General features: G+C 41.9%; 1 protein-coding gene across 1 annotated transcript; it reads left to right on the forward strand.

Moving 5' to 3' along the window:
- The first annotated feature begins 521 nt into the window (after positions 1-521).
- On the forward strand, positions 522-24,029 carry LOC130834440 (caspase-14-like). The gene is made up of 8 exons (XM_057704609.1): positions 522-581; positions 2,331-2,694; positions 4,243-4,295; positions 5,395-5,544; positions 9,144-9,369; positions 9,825-9,941; positions 15,283-15,392; positions 21,963-24,029. The coding sequence occupies exons 1-8, from the start codon at positions 522-524 to the stop codon at positions 22,062-22,064; spliced, it is 1,182 nt and encodes a 393-aa protein (XP_057560592.1). The 3' UTR covers positions 22,065-24,029.
- Positions 24,030-24,288: the final 259 nt, after the last annotated feature.

The following is a 24,288-nucleotide window of genomic DNA, read 5'->3' on the forward strand; positions in this document are numbered from 1 at the left end:
TGAAATTTCCATCTGTTTTTAAGGACATTAGTCATTGGATTAGGGCCCACCCTACTCCACAGTGACATCTTGATCCTACTGCAAAGACCCTATTTCCAAATACCGTCATGTTCACAGGAACTGGGGGTTAGGACTCCAACATATCTTTTTGGGAGACAAGTCAACTCATAACATATATATTAAGTTTAATAATTTATAAGTTCAAGTTTTAGGTTCAGATGCCCTATTCAAAATTATAATATGGGGAGGAGTATGGGAGAAGACAAAGTAGGATCCTGATCTCCTAGTGGTACCAATGCCACCAGTGCTTGGTACCCTATGTGTGTGAGGCCATGTGCTGGGGAAAGCAGGGGAGCACTTAGGGCTGGAAATGGTGTGCGGCAGGAATGCAGGGCAGACAGTTTAACACAGATGATGGATGGAGTGCCTGCCGCCTAAGGACTTAGCCTCTGAAGTAGGACGTTCAGGTTTCTTGGCCTCATCAGACTCCCTTGACCCTCATCTTGGGCTCTGGGAGCCTAATGCCAGTGGGGCCCTACCAGGAGCCCCTGGGAGGGGAGAAGCAGAGAGAAGGCACAGAGGTGCAGGCTTCATCCCAGTGTAGATTTGCTTGCCTTATACACAGCTGGTGAATTTCAGCCACCAGAGTCCCCTTCCTGCTCCTCATTTGTTCTTTTGGGGGCAGATCATCTTAAAATTTGTCGAAATCATTTCATTTTCTCTAAACATGGAGTAAAACTGAAATTTGCCTTTAGGAACTCTGATTCCAGAGGCAAGTGGCCTTGGGGTCTGCATATCCCAGGCCCCAAGAATTTGTTTTATCCTCTCCCACAGTCTCCCACGAGTTGTTTGTTTTTTTTTTTTTTTTTCCCCACAAGTATTAAAGTTCAGAAAGGAAGTGGCTAGTGAGCTTCATCTGGCTTTGGAAACACTGCCCAGTGCCCCATTTTTTTTTTTTTTAAGTTGATTCGTTCTTGGCTGCCTTAGACTTAAAGCAAATTATTTAGGGGCAGAGCTTCATGGGAGTGAACAGTCATCTGGCTGCTAGAGATAAGGCCTAGTAAGGCAGGAGGCAAAACTGACAGAAGCAAAGCTTTCAAGCTGCGTTATACTCAATTTCCAAGAGTATATTATGAAATATCTCAAACCATCACAAGAGTAGAGTAAATGGTACATTGCCCCTTCACTCACATCACTCAAACGGAACAATTGTCAGGATTTAGCCATTTTCGCTTGTCTTTCCCCTCCCCCACCTCCTTTTTTCTTTTCTTAAATGAAGCTTTTAAAAGAAGATACCAGACATCACACCATTTCACCCTTCCACATTTCAATATGCATCTCTAAAAATTATGGACATTTTTCTTAGGTAACTACAACGTTATTATCCCACCTGAAAAAAGTTAATATTGTTTTTTGCTTATCATCCAATACCTAGCCTATGTTCATGTTTCCCTGATTGTCTCAAAAATGATTGTTTACAGTTGGTATATTTGAATCAGGATTCAAACAAGTCCTGAGATTCTCTCACCAGCTGTTCGAAAGGGTAAGTAATTTCGAGGCAAACCACGGTTAAAATGAGTCATCACTTCCTGAGGACCCGATCAAATCGGGGAGCCTAGCAATAGGACTCTGGAGGGTTGCAAAGCTGACATCTGCTCGCCAAGGCAGTGCTCCCACGGCCCCAGGCTGAGCAGTGTGCATTTCCAACTTGTTGCTGCCTTCAGATATTCAAATATCAGCTTTTGTCACCACGTCCTCTAAAAAAGCTGGCTCCGTGCCATAATCTGTAGGTGTTCTTTCACCTTCCAAGTTCTTCCCTGCTCCTTGGGAACTGCTGGCTTAGGTGGCTGATAAATGCTCTAAGACCAGTGGTTCTCAGACTTGGCTGCACCTTGGCATCATCTGGGGAGCTTTAAAAACCACTGTTGCCTGGGTCGGCCACCCAGAGGTTCTAACGTAATCAGCTTAGGTTGTGGCCTGGGCATGAGTAGTTTCAAAAGCCCCCCTGGTGATCCTAACGCGCTGCCAAGGCAGAGAACCTCGGAGGAGCCCTGCAGAGCGGGCAGCCCTCAGCTCTGTCAACCGAGGCCCCAAGGGTTAAGCAGGAGCTCCTGTGGGCGGAGCCGGGCCGCTCGGGTGCGGGGCGGGGCTCGGGGCGGGGCTGGGGCCGGAGAGGAGAGAAGGCGGGAGCTTCCAGGCCCCCGGCCCCCAGCTCTCCCGGCTTCGCAGGACCAGCGGAAACGCCTCCAGCTTGCAAAACAAAGAGGAGAAGCGGGAGGCGTGTGCGGCGCGAAGGGCGCAGATTGGTCCCTCCCGCCCGGTCGCTTCAGCATCATTGGGTGACAGTTGAGGGGAGCCCGGGAATCGGCCGGCGCTCGGGGTCCGACGGTCCGCGGGCGCCTCCGAAGCTCTCGCTGGCCATGGAGGAGATGCAGAGTCGCTTGCGGGAGACCCTGGACCTGCTGTCCCCGCAGGAGCTGCGCAGCTTCCGCGACCACCTCAAGAAGGTGGAGCCGCCCCTGAGCCAGGTGAAGTTGGAACTGGAGGGCCGCAGCCCGTCGGGGCTGGCCCGGCTCCTCGCCAAGCACTACTACCCGCCGGCCACCGCCAAGCGCGTCCTCGTCCAGGTGCTGGAGCGGCTGCCGCGCGCCGACCTGCTGCCGCGCTGGCAGAGCGCCGCCGCCGACGGCCCGGGTGAGCGCGCGGGGATCCCGGGGTTGAGGGGACCCGAGGGGGTGCTGGGGGACCGCGAGGTTGGGTTCCGCCGCCCGGGGATTTCCGGGCTGGGGGGCGGGGGGGGGTGCTGCTGTGGGGAGGAGGGGACTGGCGGGAGGGGGAGGGTCCTAGGTGAGGGCCGGGTTAGGCCTGGGGCGCAGGTGAGCGGCGGAGGATGGAGCTTCAGTGGGGTGGGGGTGGGGGAAGCGGAGCAAGGAGGATGCGGGCGCTCGGGGACCGAGGGAACGCGCGGCGGGAGCTGGGAGCCCGGGGGGGAGCCCGGGGGGAAGCGCGCAGGAGACAGACGGTTCCCAGGCACGCAGTCCAAGAGACCGGTCCAAGAGTAGGCATCAGGGTCTACCAGTTCATACTGGGGTGGGTTGAGAAATCAGATTGACTCAGCAGGCCTGAGGTGCATTTTTAACATTTACCCCCAAGTGATTATGATGGGGGAGGCGTTTAGGTGATGCAGTGAGAAAGCCAGTGTTGCAATCCATCATTAGAACATTTGCCATAAATCTGGGAAGATGTGGCTTAGGATCAAAAAATGTAACACGTTGGGAGAGGTTAGGGTTTCCCATCTTAAATTTAATAAATGTGTGTGTGTTTAATATGTGAGCGAGTTTGTGTGGTATGTAGAGAAAGAGAGAACGAGAGAGAGAGAAAGAACGAGAGAGAGAGAGAACGAGAGAGAGAGAAAGAACGAGAGAGAGAGAGAGAAAGAAAGCAGCACTTTTACTGGGTGCATTGAGGTGGACGCTAACACATACCGGTGCTGGTCTCCGCCCTCACCTGCTTATGATCCAGCTGAGTTTTGAGGTATGTTGCTTTGCTGACTTTTAGATTTGTAATGGACCACAACTGCAAACGACCAGAAAACATGGCCTGTAGGCAGGATACTGGCTCTATGAAACCTTTGATTCTCCCTTGACTGCATCTGTACAGCACTAGTCATAGTGTCTCTCCAGGCTTCGTTGCTAATATATCACACTTTTGTTCTCACCTCTTTAGACTGTGAGCCTTGCGGTTGGTAAAATGGGGTTTTTTGTTTTGTTTTTTAGAATCAACCAAGCTACACAGTATCGTGACTACACACTGTAGGCACCCAAAAAATATTTGAATTGAATGCTAAGAGTTTAATTAAAAAATTAAATAGGGTCTAGTTCCTTCAACTTCATTTTTCTCGTTACTGATGTCTTGATCTCGTTTTTTGGAGGCACATGTTCAGTAACAGTCATTGGTGCTTATCCTTTTCATCTCTGGCCTGGCTCTCCCTGACCCTGGCTGGGGCCTAAGGAAGTTCTGTTCAGTGTCCAGCCTCATGAGTTTGGGAGAGAGTTTTCATAATCCTAAAAACCTGTTCTAAATCGAGATTGAAGCCTGCTGGGCCCCAAAACATAAGCGGCAACTGATTTGCTTGGAAGGTGCTTCCTGTTAACAGGAGCGACAGCAGATTATGATTAAAAAGAGAAAGATGGAAAAAAAAACTCTCTTTTCTGTTTTGTCATTTCATGAAAATTTATTCAGTGATTCCACGAAAGATTCCAAAGAGAAGCTATGACTGTGTGGAGGGTGAATTGGTAAGTATTTGGACTCTTACTCCAACACTACACGTTAGTCAATTAAGATCATATTTAGTCACCATTTGAACATTTTTGGGTTGAAGGCGGGTATCTGTGTAGTTGTCTCAAGTAGTCAGATCTCCCTGCTTTCTGTTATAAATAGAAAAAGCAAAACATTAGCCAGTTAAAACCGCTTTGCATGCATTGACCAAATAAGGTAAGCGCTGTTAGCATCTCTGTTTAACAGATCAAGGCATTGCAGGCTGTGTGGCCTTGTGCAACTACATAAATTGCTGGCTTCTGGCTTTTTTTTTTGCTTGTTTGTTTTATTATGGCCATTCAAAACATAAGCTAAAGCAGAGAGGAGAGAAAAATGAATCTCCAGACTCTAGCCCAACCTTCTTATTGCCCTGCTTCAACACTTAGCCATGTGGCCAATCTTGTTTCATCTGCTCCCCCACCCCCCATTTATTTTAAAGCAAATCCCCCAGATGTCATATTCCTTTCATACATACAATACTTGTGTATGTATTTCTGAGAAAGGCTTTTCCCAAACATAGCCACAATACCATTATTCTACCTAGAAACAAATTGCTTAATCTTGGCAGAGATGCAGTTAGCCTTCAGATGTCCTTGGCTGCTTTCTGTGCCTTTTACAGTTGGGTCATTTGAGTCAGGGTCTGACTCAAACAAGGTGTACACAATTACATTTGACGGTTTTTCTCTTAAGATGCTTAATTTATGATACCTCTTGCTTTAACCGCTTTTCTCATTTGTTGATGAAACCAGGTTACTTGTCCTGTAGAATGTCCCACATTCTGGATTTTGACAACTGCAGCCCTATGTTGTCGTTTACCATTTTCCTTAAACAGGTAGTTATGGCTATGTATACGAATTTAAAAATGGGATTGGCCTGTTCGTCCTAGTTTGAGAAAGGTATTTGAAAGAATTATAAATCAAGTCATGAAGAGAGAGGAAATCAAGTGTTGTGCCCCGGCTCTGAGCTGGGAAACCTCATCATTAACCCCAGAAGAAACTCATTTCACATATGAGGCATATTTGGATTTCTGAGTTTGGTTTGGTTTGAACATCGTTTCTTGGCTTTTCTTGAAAACAGGATCATTATGACCTGAGTGGCAGGCGGAAAGCCTTCCTCATGTGTGTGAAGAGGAACAGGCCAGGTGCTCACCAGGATGTCCTGCTGATGGAGGACTGGCTTGGCCAGTGCCATTTCGAAAATACGTTGTGCATCGATCCCGACAAAATGGTACCAAGTGAAAAACCAAAATGAAAATTTGTAGCTTGGGACTTCCCTGCTGGTCCAGTGGTTAAGACTCCATGCTTCCACTGCAGGGGGTGCGGGTTCAATGAAGAAACAAAGATCCCACATGCCGCGCTACACAGCCAAAAAAAAAAGAAAACCGTAGCTTGGCTATTATAATTTTCTTTCCTTTTTAAAAACACTGGGTTTTATTATTTGGTTAGAACCAGGGCCTGCCGAGCAATGGACGTGTATGTCCTGATGAAATTCTTACCCAGTTTTACCTGTTGGATACAGATACTTTTGTCATGTTAAGTGTGTGATACTCCAGCTTCCCTTCTAGTCAAGCAGGAACCCCTTGAGTCCCTGCAATTGAAGAGGGAAGGGAATCCAAGAAGGTGTAAAAAAAAAGCAAGATGGCCAGGGAGGCCCAAGGACAAGCTGTGAGTCCAGAGTAGGCAAGGTCCAGAGCATTTGGGAACAGGAAGACCTTTGAGAGGTCAGCAAGAAGCCAGGCCAGAGGGATCCCAGCAGCATTAGAGCCTGGGGGCTTTGGAAGGTCCTGGTGTGACTCACCTGGAACCATGGGAGGGGTGGGGAGAGGAGTTGCTGAGAGCCCTGGGCAGAACTGCATTGTAATTTAACTAGATGACACAGAAGAAAATGAGGTGGGAGAGTGGTGGTGGTGGGTGGGAACTCCATTTTGACTCTGTGATCCCAGCTGAGTCCTGGCCTAACCGTGCCCATGTTTTGGGATAATAACCGAAAAGTCCTTCACAGACCCCAGGAGGCACTGCTAGCGAATAGCAAGTATAGCAGAAGGGCTGTGAAAGCAGCACACACTGACAAAGGTGGAATCTTGTTTCTTACTGGTTGTACCTTAAACCTGGTTCTCAACTGAGGGTGATTTTTGTCTGGAGACGTTTTTGGTTGTCACAACTAGAGGGTGCTATCTAGTGTAGATGCCACGGTAGAGCCAGGGGTGCTACTGAACACCCTACAGTACACAGGACAGCCCCAAGGCAAAGATTACCCGACACAAAATTATAGTGCAATAGTTCTAGAAATTCTGCCTTAAATTAATGGACGACTTTCTTATCTCTAAAATGGGGGCTGGGGGTGACAGTAACTTAACTTGTAGGGCTGTGGTGAGGATGAAATGAGCTGCTTTATGTTAAAGTTCTCAGAATAGTAGCTGGCCTACAGTAAGTGCTCAATAAATTTTGATTTTATTATTTCAAAGCTAAAAGCAGACTCCTTCATGTTTTTCAAGGATTGTACCAGAATCTCTTCCAATATTATGTGATTTTTTTAATCCATCCCTTTCCATTCAGATGACAGATAATTGCCAATGTTCTTCTGGTTTATCCTCCTAAAGGTCCAGAAATGGCCTCTTTCTCTACATCCTGTCAACATTGATTTGTAAATATTTAGTGATCTTACTGGTAAAATTATTTCACTGTTTTATTTTCCTGATCATTAGTTTGGTTGAACATCTTTTGGCCATTTTTTTTCCTTCTGTGAATTACCTGAATTACCTGTTTACCCTTTTTCTTACTGGATTTTCTCTTTCTCCCTCTCTCTCTCTCTCTCTCTTTTTTTTTTTTTTTTTTTGGCTGCGCCTACCATGTGGCTTGCAGGATCTTAGTTCCCAGATGGATGAGGTATTGAACCCAGGCCTGGCAGTGAGAGCGCAGAGTCCCTAATCACTTGACTACCAGGGAAATCCCCTGGATTTTCTTTTTCTTATTCTGTAGTTCTTTCTCCTGAATTTTAGACAAAATAGAGTGTAAATATTTTTCTCCTGCTTTGTTACTTGCTTTTTGATTTTTTGTTCTCTTAAGTCATATGGAAGTCTTATTTATTTATTTAATAATTTATTTTTACTGCACCGCACGGCTTGCAGGGATCTCAGTTCCCTGACCAGGGATAGAAACCCAGGCCGTGGCAGTGAAAGCACGGAATCCTAACCACTAGACCACCAGGGAACTCCCCTGGAAGTCTTAGTTTCTGTGAGTAAATGTGTCAGTCTTTCTGTTTGTCGGCTTCTTAGTTTTTATGTCGTGGTTAAACTCCATGATTTCCCAACTTAAAAATTTTTTTAATTATTTTTCTGTAATATTTTTAGAGTTTGTTAGTCTTCTACTCACTGGAATTTTATTTTTTGTAACAGTGCGGTGGGAGGTCCAACTTTACTTCCAAGCCAGATATCTCATTTGTTGATGATACAGCCTTTCCCCACATATTTGAAATTCCATTCTTATCATAAACTAAATCCCTGTGTATATATATTTGGATAGATTTCTGGATTCTAAAATAGTCTATTCATGTATTTGTTTATACTTATGCTGGTATATCAGTATTTTGTTCACCATGATTTCACAGTACATTTGGATGTCGATAGGACCTATCCCCCCATTCACTGTTTTTTGTTTTTTTACTTTTTTTATTTACATTTTTTTGATTTCTTTTTTATTTACATTTTTTAATTTCTTTTTTATTTACTTTTTTGATTTCTTTTTTATTTACATTTTTTTTCTTTTTTATTTATTTATTTATTTATTTAAACTTATGAATGTTCTTTGCTATTCCTGAGCATCTGTTCTCTCTGACCTTGAGAACCATCTGGTTAAGTTTTGCTGAAATCCTTTGAGATTTTGACTGACATGACATTGAATTGAGATTAGTTTGGAGTTAATTGGCAAATTAATAGTATTGAGTCATCTCAATCAGAAACATCGGCATGTCATAGTTTATTTTGCCTCTTCACTCAAGTTTTTTTTTTTTAATAATTTTCTTCACTTAGGTAATGTGCATTTCTTGTTAGGTTTATTCCTAGGTATTGTTTTACTTTTGTTATGACCATGAATGGATTCCTTTTCCATTATGTGGTTTAAATGATTATTCCTGGGTAACTGGGAAGTTATAGATCTTCATAAATTAATTTTTTATCTGGTCAACTTGCTGATCTCTAGTTCTAGTAGTTTTTAGTTGATTATATTTCTAGATAGTCACATTATCTGTAAGTAATGAGTTTGTTTCCAATATTTAAACTTCATTAAAAAAAAAAACTTCATTTAATTTTTTGCTTTATTGAAATGGCTAGGATCTTTGTTACAACATGTATGAGGCTAGTGAGAGCAGCCATTCCTGTCTTGCTTCTCTTCTTAGCAGGACTGATTCTTGTGGCATCTCCTGATAAATTTTGGCAAGTGGATGTGATTGGGTAGACTCCTCCATTCCCTTCCATTTCTAGCTTATTGAGGGTATTAATTTTATAAAATAATTTTATACATTCAAATAAGTTAATAATATAGCAGTGAAATACATTAAGCCTTTGGGGAGCTATAATTCTGTTGTATTTTGTGGTAGAGAATCAGAAAGGCCCTAATTTTGTCAAATAAGAAGCACCAGTGGTACAAGAAGAAATCATATGAATTCTGAAAGCAACCAAAAGGGAAGTGACAAGTTATACTGACTCTGTTAGACATGTAGGTATTTTCATATTTGCCAGCTCATTGGATCACCTTGTAAAGATTGCCATCTCTGGGATTTCTGGTTTTTCCTACTTCCAGTTCTTTTTAATATGTTTTCTTATTGCATAGGAGTTACTTGGAAAAATAACATCATTTCGTGATGGACTAAATGAAATTAAAGATGACATTGGCTGTTGCCTTGTTACTCTTATGTCCCACGGAGAAGAAGGCTTTATCAAAATGAAAGATGGTGAAAAAGTCAGTCTGGAAGGCATTTTTGAAATGTTTAACAATAAAAATTGTCCAGCACTACAAGAGAAACCAAAAATCTTTATAATCCAGGCCTGCAGAGGAGGTGAGTGCAGACTTCTTCATAATAGTTCTGTTTCTAGGAAATTCTTATATTAATGATTGAGGAAAGAAAAGTGAGTTTAAAAAGTTTATTTTAGATTAGAGGACTCTTAGCTGATGTAACTTTCGTCATGTAGTATACTAGGGACTTTGAGCTGGGAGGAAAGGATGGAGGGAAAGCTTACCTGGGATAGGATAGTTAATTTAGGTTGAGGAAGGGTCTAAGTCATTAAATTCATGAGGTGGGTCAGGGAACCTCAAATTCTGGGAAGGAGGTGGGCAATTTCCAGGGAATGTCCCACCATTCATGTGATTCCAGGTGGCTTGTGGGACTAGTATCTGATTTATGTAACTTTGGTGGATATTTCTCTCTCTTACGGAGATACCAGCTTGTTGTGATTTTTATTAAAGGTTATTGCTGTCAGTGTTGTATTATTGTTTTCATTCCTCAAAAAATAGAAAGAATAGACAGTGGTGTTGAAACGGATGATGAACCCATGGACTCGGATGACGGATCAGAGAAGAGGAGGCTGCCTACATTCAGTGATTATTTCATCATCTATCCCACCCAGGCAGGTAAGACAGTGAGGCTTGATGACAGTGAGATACACAGTTGTCCAGAAGGTTTAGGTTATTCCTAAGGATTGTGAAAATCTTCCCTGCTGGCTGCACTGCGCTGCTTGTGGGATCTTAGTTCCCCAACCAGGGATTGAACCTGGGTCCTTGGCAGTGAGAGCATTGACCCCTAACCACTGGATTGCCAGGGAATTCCCAAAATCTTTTTTAAAAAAATTATCGGTGCTATACAGATTGATGTACATAAGGAGAAATTTTCATTAACCCATCCATCTCCAACGGTTTCACTTTCAGAGATGGCAGGTTTGCATCTGACTGTTCATCTCTTCCAGGAAGACACCACCCTGTTAGCAAAGTATCGCATAGTAAATAAGATCATTGGCTCTCGTGTGGAAAAGATCTTGGTCCAAAGCCAGCTCTGCCACCTGCTGTTTTTGAGACCTTCATTATTTCTTAGCCTCTAGATATGTCAGTTTCTTTATGCAAAATGAGAGTGACGAAATATACTTGTGTCATTGGGGTGTTATGTAAATTAAATTATGTAATGCAGGTGTTGTGCTTATAATAACTGGCATAATAAGTTAAAAAAGAAATGAATATCATTACTAATATATTATGCTGATTACATTATTATCCTTATTACTAATACTGTTAATACTAATAAGTTAAAATCCAAAAGAATCTTGTATGCTGAAGGTGTGAACTTGATTCAGTTGTGAAAGGGAAACAGGAAAATGTAGAGAAGATAAGAAGTAAGCAGTCAAGGGCATTTATTTAGCTGTTTTTGTCTTGACTTTCTTCAAAAAGGATTAAAATAGCTTACATATATATATATATGTATGTGCAATTCAAGATAAAGTGTTAGTGAAGAAATGGAAGCAAAGGAAAATGAGGACAATGATGTAAAATGAAAATGTCCCCATTAGAGTTAGATGTGACTTTATTCACCCAAGAGAGATGAAAGCACGTGTCCTGATAGACACTTGTGCATGAATGTTCACAGCAGCCTTATTTGAAATAGTCAAAGACCGGAAGCAACCCGAAAGATCAACAGGTGAAAGAGTAAACAAATCGTGGTGTATCATACACGGAATACTGTTCAGCAATAAAAGAAGTGAGCTCCTGGGGGAGTCGAGGGAGGGAGGGAGTACGGGGATATGTGTATAAAAACAGATGATTGAACTTGGTGTACCCCCCCAAAAAAAAATAAAATTAAAAAAAAAAAAAAAAAAAGAAGTGAGCTCCTGATGCATGCTGCCGCATAGATGGAGCTCAAAATAATCCTGCTGCCTGAAAAAGCCAAACAAAATAGAGCGGATACTGTGTGGTTCCATACATATAAAGTTCTAGAAAATGCAGACTAATCTATAAGACAGCAAATCAGTGGTGTTTGGAGATGGGAGTGGAGAGGGAACGAAGGAGTACAGAGGGGCACGGGGACTTTGGAGGGGGCTGATTGGATTCATTATCTTGGTTGTGATGGTTTTACAGAAGTGTGCATATGACTAACTTTATTTAGTTAAGAACCCATTTTTAGTTTTGTTAATCCTCTCTATTGTGTTTGTTTTTTATTTCATTCATTTGCCTCATATTTCCATTTTTCTCCATTTATTAAGGGTTTATTCTACTCTTATTTTCCCAAGTTTTTCATTTAGGTACTTGGGTCATTATTTTATACCTTAAAAAAAAAATAAGCATTTTTAAACCTATAATTCCCCTCTAATTACTGCTTTCACTGTATCTTTTATATTTTAATGTGTAACATTTTTATCCTCCAGTTCTAAGAATTCTTAAATTTCCATTATTCTTTTACCCATTAGTTATTTACAAATTTGCCTCTAAATTTTTCTGGTATTGAGATTTTAAATTTTATCCTTTTGTTATTGATGTCTAGTTTATTTGTGAGAAAGAATATCGACTGTGATACCAATTTGAAATCTGTTGAGACTTGATTTATGTCTTGATCTGTAGTAAATTTTTTAATGGCTATCGATCTATTATAAATATTCTATATATGCTTAAGAATGTGTTCACTTCTTGAGGACAAGTTTCCATATATTTCTATCAATTAAGTTTAATTGCATTTTCCAATGTTTTATGTCTCTACTAAAGGTCAAGCAGACATATTTAGTAACGTGTCTGCTTGACCTGCCAATAACTGAGATAATGTGTTAATACATCATGTTATCATGGTGGATATATCAGTTTCTTCTGTAGTTCTACTATCTGTTTTTGTTTTTTTTTGTATATATTTTGAGGCAACTTTAGTAGAGGCATATGATTTTAGAATTGTTGCACTTTGTGGTGAAATCAATATTTTAATCATTTAGTGAACCTACTATCCCAAATAGTGATTTTTTTTGGTATTAGTTTTTCTCTGATATTAGTATAGATACTCCAGTATTCTTTTGACCCATATTTGCCTGGTATATCTCCTTCAGACCTTTTTCTGTTAGCCTTTCTGGGCCCTTATGTTTTAGGTGGTCTTTTAAACAGTATAACTGAATTTTGTTTTTTAATCCAGTCTGATATCAACCTTTTTACTGGTGAATTAGGACAATTTATCTTTATTGTGACTATTGATATATTTACATTTTTAACCATTTTATTTTGTGCTATTTATTTTTATTTGCTTTCTTCCCCCTCTTTTATTGCTTTTTTTTGAAATTGAACTATAGTTGGTGTGTACAATATTATGTTGTTATTTTTTTTAATATGTTTATTCCTCTAACAGTCATATTTTCATTTATTTATGTATTTGGCTGCATTGGGTCTTTGTTGCTGCATGCAGGCTCTCTCTAGTTGTGGCAAGCAGGGGCTACTCTTCTTTGCAGTGTGCGGGCTTCTCAGTGCAGTGGGTTCTATTGCTGAGGAGCACAAGTTCCAGAGTGCAGGCTCAATGGTCATGGCGCACGGGGTTAGTTGTTTCGAAGCATGTGGGATCTTCCCAGACCAGGGATGGAACCCATGCCCCCTGCACTGGCAGGCAGATTCTTAACCACTGCACCACAAGGGAAATCCAATATTGTTAGTTTTATTGCTCTTGTTTTTGATTGATTCTGAGTTTAATTTGTTATTATATTTTTCTTCCTCTCCTGACTTGGAAGGTATGCGTTTCACATCTCCTCTCAGGATTCCATGTGAAATGTTATATGTGTGGGTGTACTTAGTCTAAAATTAATAAAAAGCTTATTCTCATTCCCTGATGACATGCAGAACCTTATATATTCTTACACTCCTTCTCCTTCCACCCTGTTTTCTTCTAAATTAGGACATTAACCCAACACATTTTCATCAGATAGGTTGGTGTGTACTAGGGTGACAAGCACTGCGCTGGGTAATGCCTATTCCTTTTTCAAAACCTCACAAATAATAGAACATTTTTGAACTATTTTATGCAGTGTATATTTGTTTATATTTACCCATATGTGTACCATTTTCTTTGTTCTCTATTCTGTCTTGAATCTCAGACCATTTTCTTTCTTCATGAAGTATATCCTTTGGAAATTCATTTAAGGAAGATTTCTAGGTGGTGAATTCACTGTACACCCAAATCCAGGTGATCATGTTAACAGCGTCTTTGCTTGTTCCTCCTTGTGATTCCGTCATTTATTTCTTTAAACATTTCATGTACAGTTGTTTTATATTTTGTACCTTGTACTTCTGTTGCTCATGAGGGTTTGTTTCTTCATCTGTATGAACTCTTAGCTCATTTGTTGAATCTTAATCTGTGGTAGTCCTGGGGGCATAAATCAGGCATTCTTTCCTTTAGAGAGATTTATCACCCACGTGCACCTCTTTAGTGCTCTTCAGGGTCAGGTGGTTAATGCAGGAATCTTAAATTCATCTTCCTGCTACCCAGGTACACCTTCCAGGCTTGACATTTCCCCTTAGGCACAAGCACAACTCTGGTTTTCCCGTTTTCTGCTCCCAAGTTCCTCCTTTGGAGAAATGGCATGCCTTGGGGGTTTCCATTCATTCCTATCAGCCCAGAATAGCATTAAACATTTGCTTTAATCAACAATTAAGTTTTACAGCTGGAGGGATATTTAAAGTACCCAAAGTGGAAAAGTTGGAACAGGAGATAAAATGAATCTTTTGGGTCACCCATTTCTTTTTTTTTCATGATCCCAGTTGTTTTTTTGGTTTTTTTTTATTAAAAATTTTTTTTAAATAAATTTATTTATTTGTTTATTTATTTATTGACTACGTTGGGTCTTCATTGTTGCACACAGGCTTTCTCTAGTTGCGGTGAGTGGGGGGCTACTCTTTGTTGCAGTGTACGGGCTTCTCATTACAGTGGCTTCTCTTGTTATGGAGCACGGGTTCTAGGCACATGAGCGTCAGTAGTTGCAGCACGTGGACTCAATAGTTGTGGCTCACGGGCTTAGTTGCTCCACGTCATGTAGTATCTCCCTGGGGCAGGGATCGAACCCATGTCCCCTGCATTGGCAGGCGGATTCTTATCCACTGTGTCACCTAGGAAGTCCCTTCCGAATTTTTTTTTAAAGCTCTTTATTGGAGTATAATTGCTTTACACTGTTGTGCCAGTGTCTGCTGTACAACAAAGTGAATCAGCTGTATTTAAACAGATATCCCCATATCCCCTCCCTCCCTTGACTCCTTCCCATCCTCCCTATCCCACCCCTCTAAATCATCACCAATCATGAGTTGATCTCCCTGTGTTATGCAGCAGCTTCCCACTAGCTATCTATTTTACATTTGGTAGTGTATATATGTCAGTGCTACTCTCTCACTTTGTCCCAGCTTCCCCTTCGCCCCCACCCGTGTCCTCAGATCCTCTCTCTACAACTGCATCTTTATTCTTGCCTTGTTACTGGGTTCATCAGTACCATTTTTTTAGATTCCATATATATGAGTTAGCGTACCGTATTTGCTTTTCTCTTTCTGGTTTACTTCACTCTGTATGACAGTCTCTGGGTCCATCCATGTCTCTACAAATATCCCAATTTCATTCCTTTTTATGGCTGAGTAATATTCCATTGTATATATGTACCACACCTGCCTTATCCATTCATCTGTTGATGGACATTTAGGTTGCTTCCATGACCTGGCTATTGTAAATAGTGCTGCAATGAACATTGGAGTGCATGTGTTCTTTTGAATTATGTTTTTCTCTGGGTATATGCCCAGTACTGGGATTGCTGGGTCATATGGTAATTCTGTTTTTAGTTTTTCAAGGAATGTAATTGTGTCTTAATATAAGTGTTCCTGTATTCTCGATTCAAAGCCATTTTCTAGGTTTTAACTATGGGTCAAAGAGCAAGGTTGCTGCATGTTAGAGGAGGAAAATGCATGAAATGTCTTTTTTCCTTTGTAGATCATGTGGCTTTACGGGACCCCCGCACCGGCTCTGTGATGATCAAAGCAATGACTGAAGTCTTTAAACAGTATGGAAATAAGTGGCACATTGCTGACTTCTTCACCAAAGTACGTAAATTCCAAGTGAACATGTGCTGCTCCATTCAGTCTAAAGCTAATGCACTTGATGAGAATGTTTTCACAGGAAGCTTGACTTAAGCTGTGAAGGCAGGAGAGATGCTAAGAAGTGGCTTGGAAACAGCAGGCTGATGGTGCGTTTAGAGGACTGTGGCAGAAGTCACGGCTAAGCCAGGTGCCGAGGGAAACTGATAGTGACACTTCATTGATTGGTACATGAGTGAGTTGGATTTTAGGTGAGCTTTGAAGTTCTGCCTGCTCTGTGGTCCTGCCAGCCTGACTTAGCCTCCCCCTAGGGAGAGGGGAGAACCCAAAACCTTCTTCAAGGACTGACACTAGCTCACATTTGTCTCCTCAGCTTGCAGCCAGCAGTACATGTCCACTGAATGAATGAGTGGCCAAGAATTGCAGCTGATTTATACACAAACTGTAGTTTGGAGGAGGGCCTGATGATAGTGGTTTATCAAGTCAGGATTGAAGAGTAATTTTCTTCTTAACCTGGGAGTGTTATCCCTACAGAGAGCTAATTAGAAGAGGCTGTAAATGAGTACAGTAACAGCAATACTAACAGCTATTGCAGGGCTCACTCTGTGCCAGTTACTGTTCCCTGCGCTTCACAGATATGAATACATTAAGTCTTTCAGCAGCTTTCAGGCAGGTACTGGGATTCCCATCTCCTATTACAGATGGAGAGCTAGGAAGTGGCAGCCTCCAACCCAGGCAGGGCGCTTCTAGAGCTCATGCCTTAACCACAATTATGTAGTTTTACTTACTCCTTATCTCCGCAAGTTATGGTAACGATTTTTATTTCTTTCAAAAAATTGTTTAATGCTTTACATATGATGCTTAACGGCTTTCAGCACTCCTTTTCACCTCATTTTAAGGTAAGCTCTTGGGGAGAAAAAGTTAAACAGAAGGAGTATATACAATTTTGACAGTCCTTCCAACCATATTCCCAAATCTCTTGTATTGCTCAATTTCTCTCTTTAAGAAAATAGTTTCTTGTCAGCATTGCAAGAATAATGTAGCAATAAAGACATTTAACCTACTCTAAGTAGAAATCCATTTTAGTTAATGCTAAGTGAAAAATTGTTTTGCTGACTGGTGTTCATGAAGTCTTTATTGAACAGCATTCATTTTTTTAAAATTGAAAGCCAATTTATTTTTGTATCGAATAAAAGATTCTTTCAATTCTATAGTACTTTACAATTTTCAAAAGTTTCATACACATTTTTCATATAATCCTATAATAACCCTTTCCCCCCCCAACCCATATTCCCCCTCCCCACTTCCCTCTCCCCATAGGTAACCACTGGTTTGTTCTCTGTATCTGTGAATCTGCTTTTTTTTTTCCTCTTCCTTGTGGCATGCGGGATCTTAGTTCCCTGACCAGAGCTCAAACCCATGCCCCCTGCAGTGGAAGTGCAGAGTCATATCCACTGGACCACCAAGGAAGTTCCTGCTTCTTTTTTTTTTTTTAATTCACTAATTTGTTGTATTTTTTATCTTATTTTATTATATTTATTTTTTATAAATTTATTTATTTATTTATTGGCCATGTTGGGTCTTCATTGCTGCACATGGGCTTTGTCTAGTTGCGGTGAGCGGGGGCTGCTCTTCATTGTGGTGCGTGGGCTTCTCATTATGGTGGCTTCTTCTTGTTGTGGAGCATGGGCTCTAGGCCCATGGGCTTCAGTAGTTGCGGCACATGGGCTCAGTAGTCATGCTCATGGGCTGTAAAGTGCAGGCTCAGTAGCTGTTGTTGTGGCTCAAGCGTGGGTTGGAAAAGAACTTCCAGACGCAAGGCACATAGGAAAATAGAGTTTATTAGAGAGAAGGGATGCTGCAAAGACAGCAGGACGACTTCCTGGCAGACCAGAGAGAGGCAACCCCTTTGTGGGCTCACAGCCAATTTTTATAACCCCTAGACAAAGAAAATTCGTGCTGGGAGAGTGGCAGTCATCGATTGGTCAGTGTGCCATAAGGCAAAGGGTGTCATTAGGTGATAGGCCAGGATCCTATATGTCGAATACCTTCCCTAATATGGGGTCGTGTTGTCAGCTAGCCTAAGTCAAGAAGTATAGCCTAAGTTAGGATACAAATCTTGTTGGGGAGTGGAGTGGGGGGGTCGAGCTAACTCCAGAATTGAGTTGCTAGGCCATAAATTAACTCTGACTTTGGTTTAGCGCTCCACATTCCTCCCTCTTTTTATTTATGGGCCAAATCTTTGGCCTCCTTTTCACCCTGCTCATAACTATCTACCTATCCCCTTCTTGGGCCAATGGGACCCAGGTCATTGGGGAAAGGGGCGATGACCATGCTTGGCTTCTTCCTGCTGGACAGGGGTGTCGCGGGGTCCCGGGTCCCAATACCTGCTCTCTGTCAGGGTGTATTTACAGAGGGAGATGAGAGCCTATGGAATGAGAAGGCAGCTTGTTCCAGCGTTGTCAGGGTGCCAGCTGGCTGGTATCCTTGTAACAACATCTGGAATTGAACCTTTTGAACCTGTCAGGAAATGAACTTAGCTAATGTGTTAATAATGCAGGGCCAAACAACAAAACCAAGGAACCAGAGGCCAAAGCAGGAGTAAGAACCAAGTTTGGTAACAATTTTTGATCCTGGTCCAGATGGAGTCAGCGCTTGGGTTATCATGTCCAAGGGAGTGGAGCCATTTGGTATGGTCATATGTTACCCTAGTGTGATTGATGTAGGTGTACCCAGTTAAAAGTAGTTGGAGGAGTGACAACCTGAACTTTAATAGACAAAATAGCTCTTAATTTTTTTTTTTCTCTCAAGACAATAGGCCTGAATCCCAGTCTAGACATGGCCTTTTGAGGAGACCTGTAGCCAGATAGCCAGTTGTCTAGTTTTGTCCAAGTAGGTTTTAACTTTTGATGTGGTATTAACACATAAACCAAAGCTGTTGTCATTGTTAATGATTTTAGTGTTTCTCTAGCTATGAGAAGAGGCGAGAATTGGGGCTCATAACATCCTTTTCTGAAAGTATCTAACTATCTGGAGGCCTGTTCTGCCAGTTTTTTTGTTTTTTTTTCCCAGAGCACAGGTTCCTTATTTCTGATCTCCACCCTGAATTCCTTTAAGAGGATGTTGAGGGTGAGCAGCTGCAGCAGCTCCTGATTGAAATCTTTGCGGAGGCAGACGGCAAGTGCCAGTTTCCAGCGGGCAGGACCCCTTCACGGCCATAAATCTGACCATGGTTTGTGGGGGCATTTCACGGCCATTTGTCCCACGGTGCTAGGAATGCTCATTCCCAGGTCTGGCGAAGAATTTGCTGACAGGCCACTCAATATGCTGTTACTGGACTAGGCCTTTCTTGCAGCAGAAGTCTCTGGACACCTGTCTAGTCTCTTAAGGTCCAGGAAAACATTCCCTCTTGTTGCTTCTTCCCATATCTAGAGTTACACCATTATGACCATTGATCTCCTATGGGACTCTGTAGCATCATTTTATTGGAGGCTCAGTCACACATTTGGTAATCTAAGAAATAACCGTTTTGTAAAACAGGCAAAGAAAGAAATAATATTGTTATCGAGTCTAAGCTCGCTCTGCTCACCGCACGACAGGCCAATGAATCGGAGACGAGGTGTTGAGGCAAGGAATACGACTTTACTTGGAAAACTGGCAGACCAAGAAGGTGGCAGACTCGTGTCTGTCAAAAAACCTTCTTGCCTGAGTTAGAATTCAGGCTTCTTTTATACTAAAAGGGGAGGGGGGGTTATTGGTTATTGCAGACTTCCCAGTACCAGAATCTTTTGTTCTTGCAGCTGTCCAGGTAGGTCAGTTCATGGTGTTCCTTTCATGGTGTTCCTGTAAACCTCCAACAAGGCAAATGTTATTCTCTGTTCTGCAGCTTTAAAGGTCAGAGGTTTGAGAATGGGCTGTCCTGCATATTTCCGGCTATAAAGTAACATTCTATACTTATAACAAAAGCAATAGAATACAAAGGTTAATGTAAAACAAACAGATCTCATGGAGTCCGATTTAGCCCTTCCCTGTAACAATATAGCTAGCAGTATTAGTAAGGTCATAAGTAAGAATTTAAGAACTTTCATTAGGTGCAGACCATTATATCCCCAGGTTGCCTGGCTTAGTCTGTTCTGTATAAATTCTTATCTTTAAGGGAAATTGTATACATTGGCATTATTCATAAGGCATTTAGCATATTTCTTAGTGTTACTAGGCTGGTTGTCCTCGACATAGTCTAATTGTTTCTTTAAATTAGAAGCCTGGTTGTTAATCTCCTGATTGGAGATCATGGAGCATCTGCTCTTTATCCAAAGATTGATTACAAAGTTAGCCTTCAGAAACAAACTTGGAGTGTCCCTTTAATAACCCCAATTAAATCTTGTGTAACATAACAGCAAGGAACTATCTGGGAAGTGAGTTTTCATTGTGAGGGCATCAGCCCTACCGCCAGGAAAGGCTTTAACCCTTCAAAATGAAAAAAATGAAATTTGCCAGGGAGCCAGGAAAATCCAAGCAGCCGTCTTAGATTTCTCATAGCCCTGACTGTTAAATTTACAGCCATTGTTTACCCATTTTGAATTCCCTGATTTAAGAGTGGACTTTTGCCATGCTTTAAGGACATCAGGATGGCAAAAGTCTGAAAATGAGGGGTTAATTTTTGTAGAAGCAGAATGAACTTTATCTACACGTGCCATAGTCTTCATAGATCATTGTGAAATACTACTTATTCACTTAACCACGGTAGCAAAAGATCTTAAAGACAAATATAAATCACTTAAAGGCAAGGTAATTTACACAGTCTGTTATCAAATGCAGAATTCCAAGAAAACTTTTTCTTAACAGAGAGAGAACCAAATTCCAGTCTGGTACCAGCTTACTGTTAATAACATATCTATTTACCTAATTAATTTTAATTTAATCTTAGAAAGTCATGTAACATGAGTCCCTCAGTCCCGGATTCTGATTCAGGGCCATAAAAGTCTGGACATATGGGGCCTCTGAGTCCTTTCCTTGCTTTGGGCAAAAGAGATCAAGTTGGAGAATTTAGTGTGCCATTAAGAGGCCATCGTTCTTGGTCCCCCAGTTTATATTGGGGCCAAGGCTTGTTACAAAAGAAAATGAGCCTATTCTTTTTGAGATTGTCAGGGTCAAATTTCTTCCAGTTCGTGAGAATACAGCCAAGAGGTGAGTCTGAAGGAGGCTCCCGAGACGTACCAGGAAAGACGGGATAGAGAAGAGATTTGTGGGGAACAACCCGAGTTCCTTCGTTGCTTTCACAGCCACCTGCCTATTCACAGAGAGTCCTAAGGAATGAGGAAAAGAGGTGGGGGAGGACATCTCCCCGAGAGAGAGTCCCTGTACAGGCCACCAAAAATGTCATGGCTCGATCGCGGATTGGAAAAGAATTTCCAGACACAAGGCAGATAGGTAATCTTGTTCTGGGGGCGGGTGTCGAGCTAACTCCGGAATTGAGTTGCTAGGAGGCCATAAATTAACTCTGACTTTGGTTTAGGGCTCCACAGTTGTGGCGCGTGGGCTTAGTTGCTCCTCGGCATGTGGGATCTTCCTGGATCAGGGATCGAACCCGTGTCCCCTGCATTGAGAGCCAGATTCTTAATCACTGTGCCACCTAGGAAGTCCTTGTATTTTTTAGATTCCAAATATACGTGATATCATACCGTATTTGTCTTTCTCTGTCTGACTTATTTCACTTAGCATAATACTCTCCAAGTCTATGGAGGGCAGACTGCATATGATATTTGCTCAAATGGTAAAATTTCATTGGTTTTTATGGCTGAGTAGTATTCCATTGTGTGTACGTGTTTGTGTGTGTATATACACATATATATTACATCTTATTTATCCATTCATCTGTTGATGGACACTTAGGTTGTTTCCATACCTTGGCAATTGTAAATAATGCTGCTATGAACATTGGGGTGCGTGTATCTTTTCAAATTTGTGTTTTTGTTTTTTTCTGATGTATACTCAGGAGTGGAATTGCTGGGTCATATGGTATGAACACCGCTCTTTTTTTTTTTTTTGGCTGCATTGTGGGATCTTAGTTCCCTGACCAGGGCTCGAACCCACGCCCCCTGCTGTGGAAGTGTGGAGTCTTAACCACTGGACCGCCAGGGAAGTCCCAACACCATTCATCTCTAAAGCACTTGCTGAGTAGACACTGGCAAGAAGGTCCACAAATGAGCATGATATGACCTTTGCATTAAAGGCACTTAGAGTTCAGTGAGGCAGCAGATGGTAGGTGAGCGTAGAAGCAACCCTGGAATTAATAGAGCTATTGGTTACTTTGGACATAACATAATCCAACTCTTTCATTTTACCATGAGTTACCAAGGCTAAGAGAAGGTTAATATCTTGCCTGATGTTACCCAGGGGCAAGTTGACTTGATTCCAGGTTTGTGCATGCTTCAGTGCCCTTTCAGTCCTGCAGTGCTGCCTTCAAGAGCTTGGTGGGATGTGGGTGGTGTTTGTATTGTTTTCCTTCTGTGGGCTAAAAGGCTTTTGCCTGAGGGCTTTACATTCTTTTGGACAGTTTGTGCTTTTATCTTACAGGTGAATAACAGAGTGGTGCACCGTGAATTTAATCTACGTAATGAACCAATAAAAGTATCACTTGTAATGGAGTCAACTTTAACTAAATTTGTATACTTTTGACATCAGGAAGATTGAAAAAACAAGGACTGCTTTACAATTCAGTTTGGAAGGAGCTGTGAGCATTTGTAGCGTTGTATAATGGTTACCATTTTGCATTATTCTTGTCACTGGTGGCATTTCTCCAATTTGTTTTGTATATATATACATATAAATATTATTTTTCTAAGATTTAACTATGTTTACTTGATACTTGTAAATAATTTGGCTTTTTTTTTAAAGATCACTGTTTTCTAAAAAATTGTTTTCCTGAACTGTATCAAAACATGGATGTCCGGCTCCATTTGTGTACTGTTTTTATCACCCCACCCTCTCTGCTCTCAGTTTGGTGCTGGTGTTAAGCCTCATTTTCCTGGCTTGGTCAGGAATTGCTTGTGTGTGGTCTTGTCCTCTGTTTTACCTTATTTCCCCAGACTGTTGTCTGCAGCCCATCTGATCTCCTCTTTGACTCCATAGCCATTCTCAGGTCTTACCTAGATGTCTCTGTGACCTTGAAGCCTTCATGTGTTTACCTTTCACCCATTTCCCCACTTCCTCCTTGCTGTCTTATACCTTTGAACTGCTGTTTTCTCCACCTGGAACCCTCTGTTCCACCCCACATAGGTAAGTCCTTTCCATCCTTCAGAGTTTGGTTCAAGCATCACTTGCACAGGGAAGCTTTCCACAGCCCCTCATGCTAGGTCAGCTTCTTCTAAGTGCTCAGACACCCTCTGCTTCTCTTCTGTGGCATTGAAATGACTGTCTAGTGGCTGTTTAATCTCTCTCTTCAGTTCATTGGTAAGCTCTGAGAGGCAGAGGCCATGTGTCTCGATCATGGCTGCATCCCAGCTTCTGTCTGTGCCTTATGACACAGAGAGGCCATGCAGTGAACGTTGAGTGAATGACTGATCCCTGTCTTTTAATTATTCTATCCATCCCTCAGACCTCACCTATTACTTCTGTGTGTATCTAGCCACTTGCTACTCATCCCCACACACGTGGATGTCTCATGGTTGCTTTAACTCAACAAGTTGGAAGTTAACCTGAGTTTCCTCTAAATCTCTTTATAAAACCCATCCCATTGTTAATCCTTTGACTCCCTACTGCCTGCCAGATATACCCCCAAATCCCCTAGGAGAATATTGGAAGTCTTTTTCTGTCAGGCTTAATCTACACTACTCATATACTGCCTGTTTGTCCTGGTAATTTGCCCTCCCCTTAGTAATCCTGTCTCACAGAATCGGGCTTGTGAGTCATTGACTGTGGATGAACATTCTTGGATATGTTGTCATAGTTCAACCTCTCCTTTCTGTCTGAAACGCCCTTCTTTCTCGCGGTGTGCTTCCTCTATACCATGTATTCTTCAGGGTGCAACTTGGGTCCCCTCCCACTGTAAAGAAAACCTGTATGTAGACTGGTGTTTTTAGAGTAACAAACTGTGGACTGAACATGAATTTTAATTGTGTTCTAACTCTTGGCGTAATTCTGGATGTATCTGGACCTCAGTTGCGTCATCTGTATAAAAGGAGATTTGGCTCAGCAGACCCTGAGAGCTCATCCCGCTGGACTTCAGTGAACTGACTTCTTAGAGAACTTGCTCCTGAACATCCTGCAGATGTGGCTGTTCCTGAACCTCGGGGTCCCAGCTGGTGGTTGCATAAGACTAACAGGGCTGTGTGAGGATGCAGGTGTTTGGTGAGAATGCGCTGAAGCTTGAGAGTGAAACTGACTGAAGCAATCCAGAAACTCCAGGCCTGTTCCATTTCAGGGATGATTGTGTTCTTTTTAGTCAATGTGATTTCTTAAGTATAAATACATGTGATTTAATTTTTAAACTTTTAGTTCTGCTATTTGACGTGTAGCTTTGGTTTTGTATAGAGCATTAAAATGTCTGTCTCATAAAATGTGAATATCAAGTGAGCCTTCTCTATTCACTTGGATTCTGAAGGATTTCTGGGCACAGAGGCTCGTTTCAGGGGATCAGCAGCAGCCAAAATATCAACTCTTATTTCCTGGGAGAGGTTGAGTGACTTGTTCAGAGTCACAGTTAGTAGTGGTGAAGCTGGGATTCCAAAGCATGAACTAATTCAAGACACGAAGGGCCAAGTGATAGAGAAAAGTTTTAAGACAGAATGCTTTTGATGGACAGAAGGGACCATTCCATTACCACTTAACTGATGGAATGAGGGCTTTGGGACAAAGGAGGAAAAACTGATTCTGGAACCCTGCTCAGATCACTGCAGGTGAG

The sequence above is a fragment of the Hippopotamus amphibius genome, chromosome 13 (genome assembly GCF_030028045.1).
Source record: "Hippopotamus amphibius kiboko isolate mHipAmp2 chromosome 13, mHipAmp2.hap2, whole genome shotgun sequence".
NCBI classification, from domain to species: domain Eukaryota; kingdom Metazoa; phylum Chordata; class Mammalia; order Artiodactyla; family Hippopotamidae; genus Hippopotamus; species Hippopotamus amphibius.

Excerpts from the sequence above, each read along its gene's own strand:
- LOC130834440 (XM_057704609.1), top strand. The coding sequence starts at position 522 with ATGCCAGTGGGGCCCTACCAGGAGCCCCTGGGAGGGGAGAAGCAGAGA. Across the intron at positions 9,370-9,824 it reads AATCCAGGCCTGCAGAGGAG|AAAGAATAGACAGTGGTGTT; the intron begins GTGAGTGCAGAC and ends CTCAAAAAATAG. Across the intron at positions 15,393-21,962 it reads TTGCTGACTTCTTCACCAAA|GTGAATAACAGAGTGGTGCA; the intron begins GTACGTAAATTC and ends TTTATCTTACAG.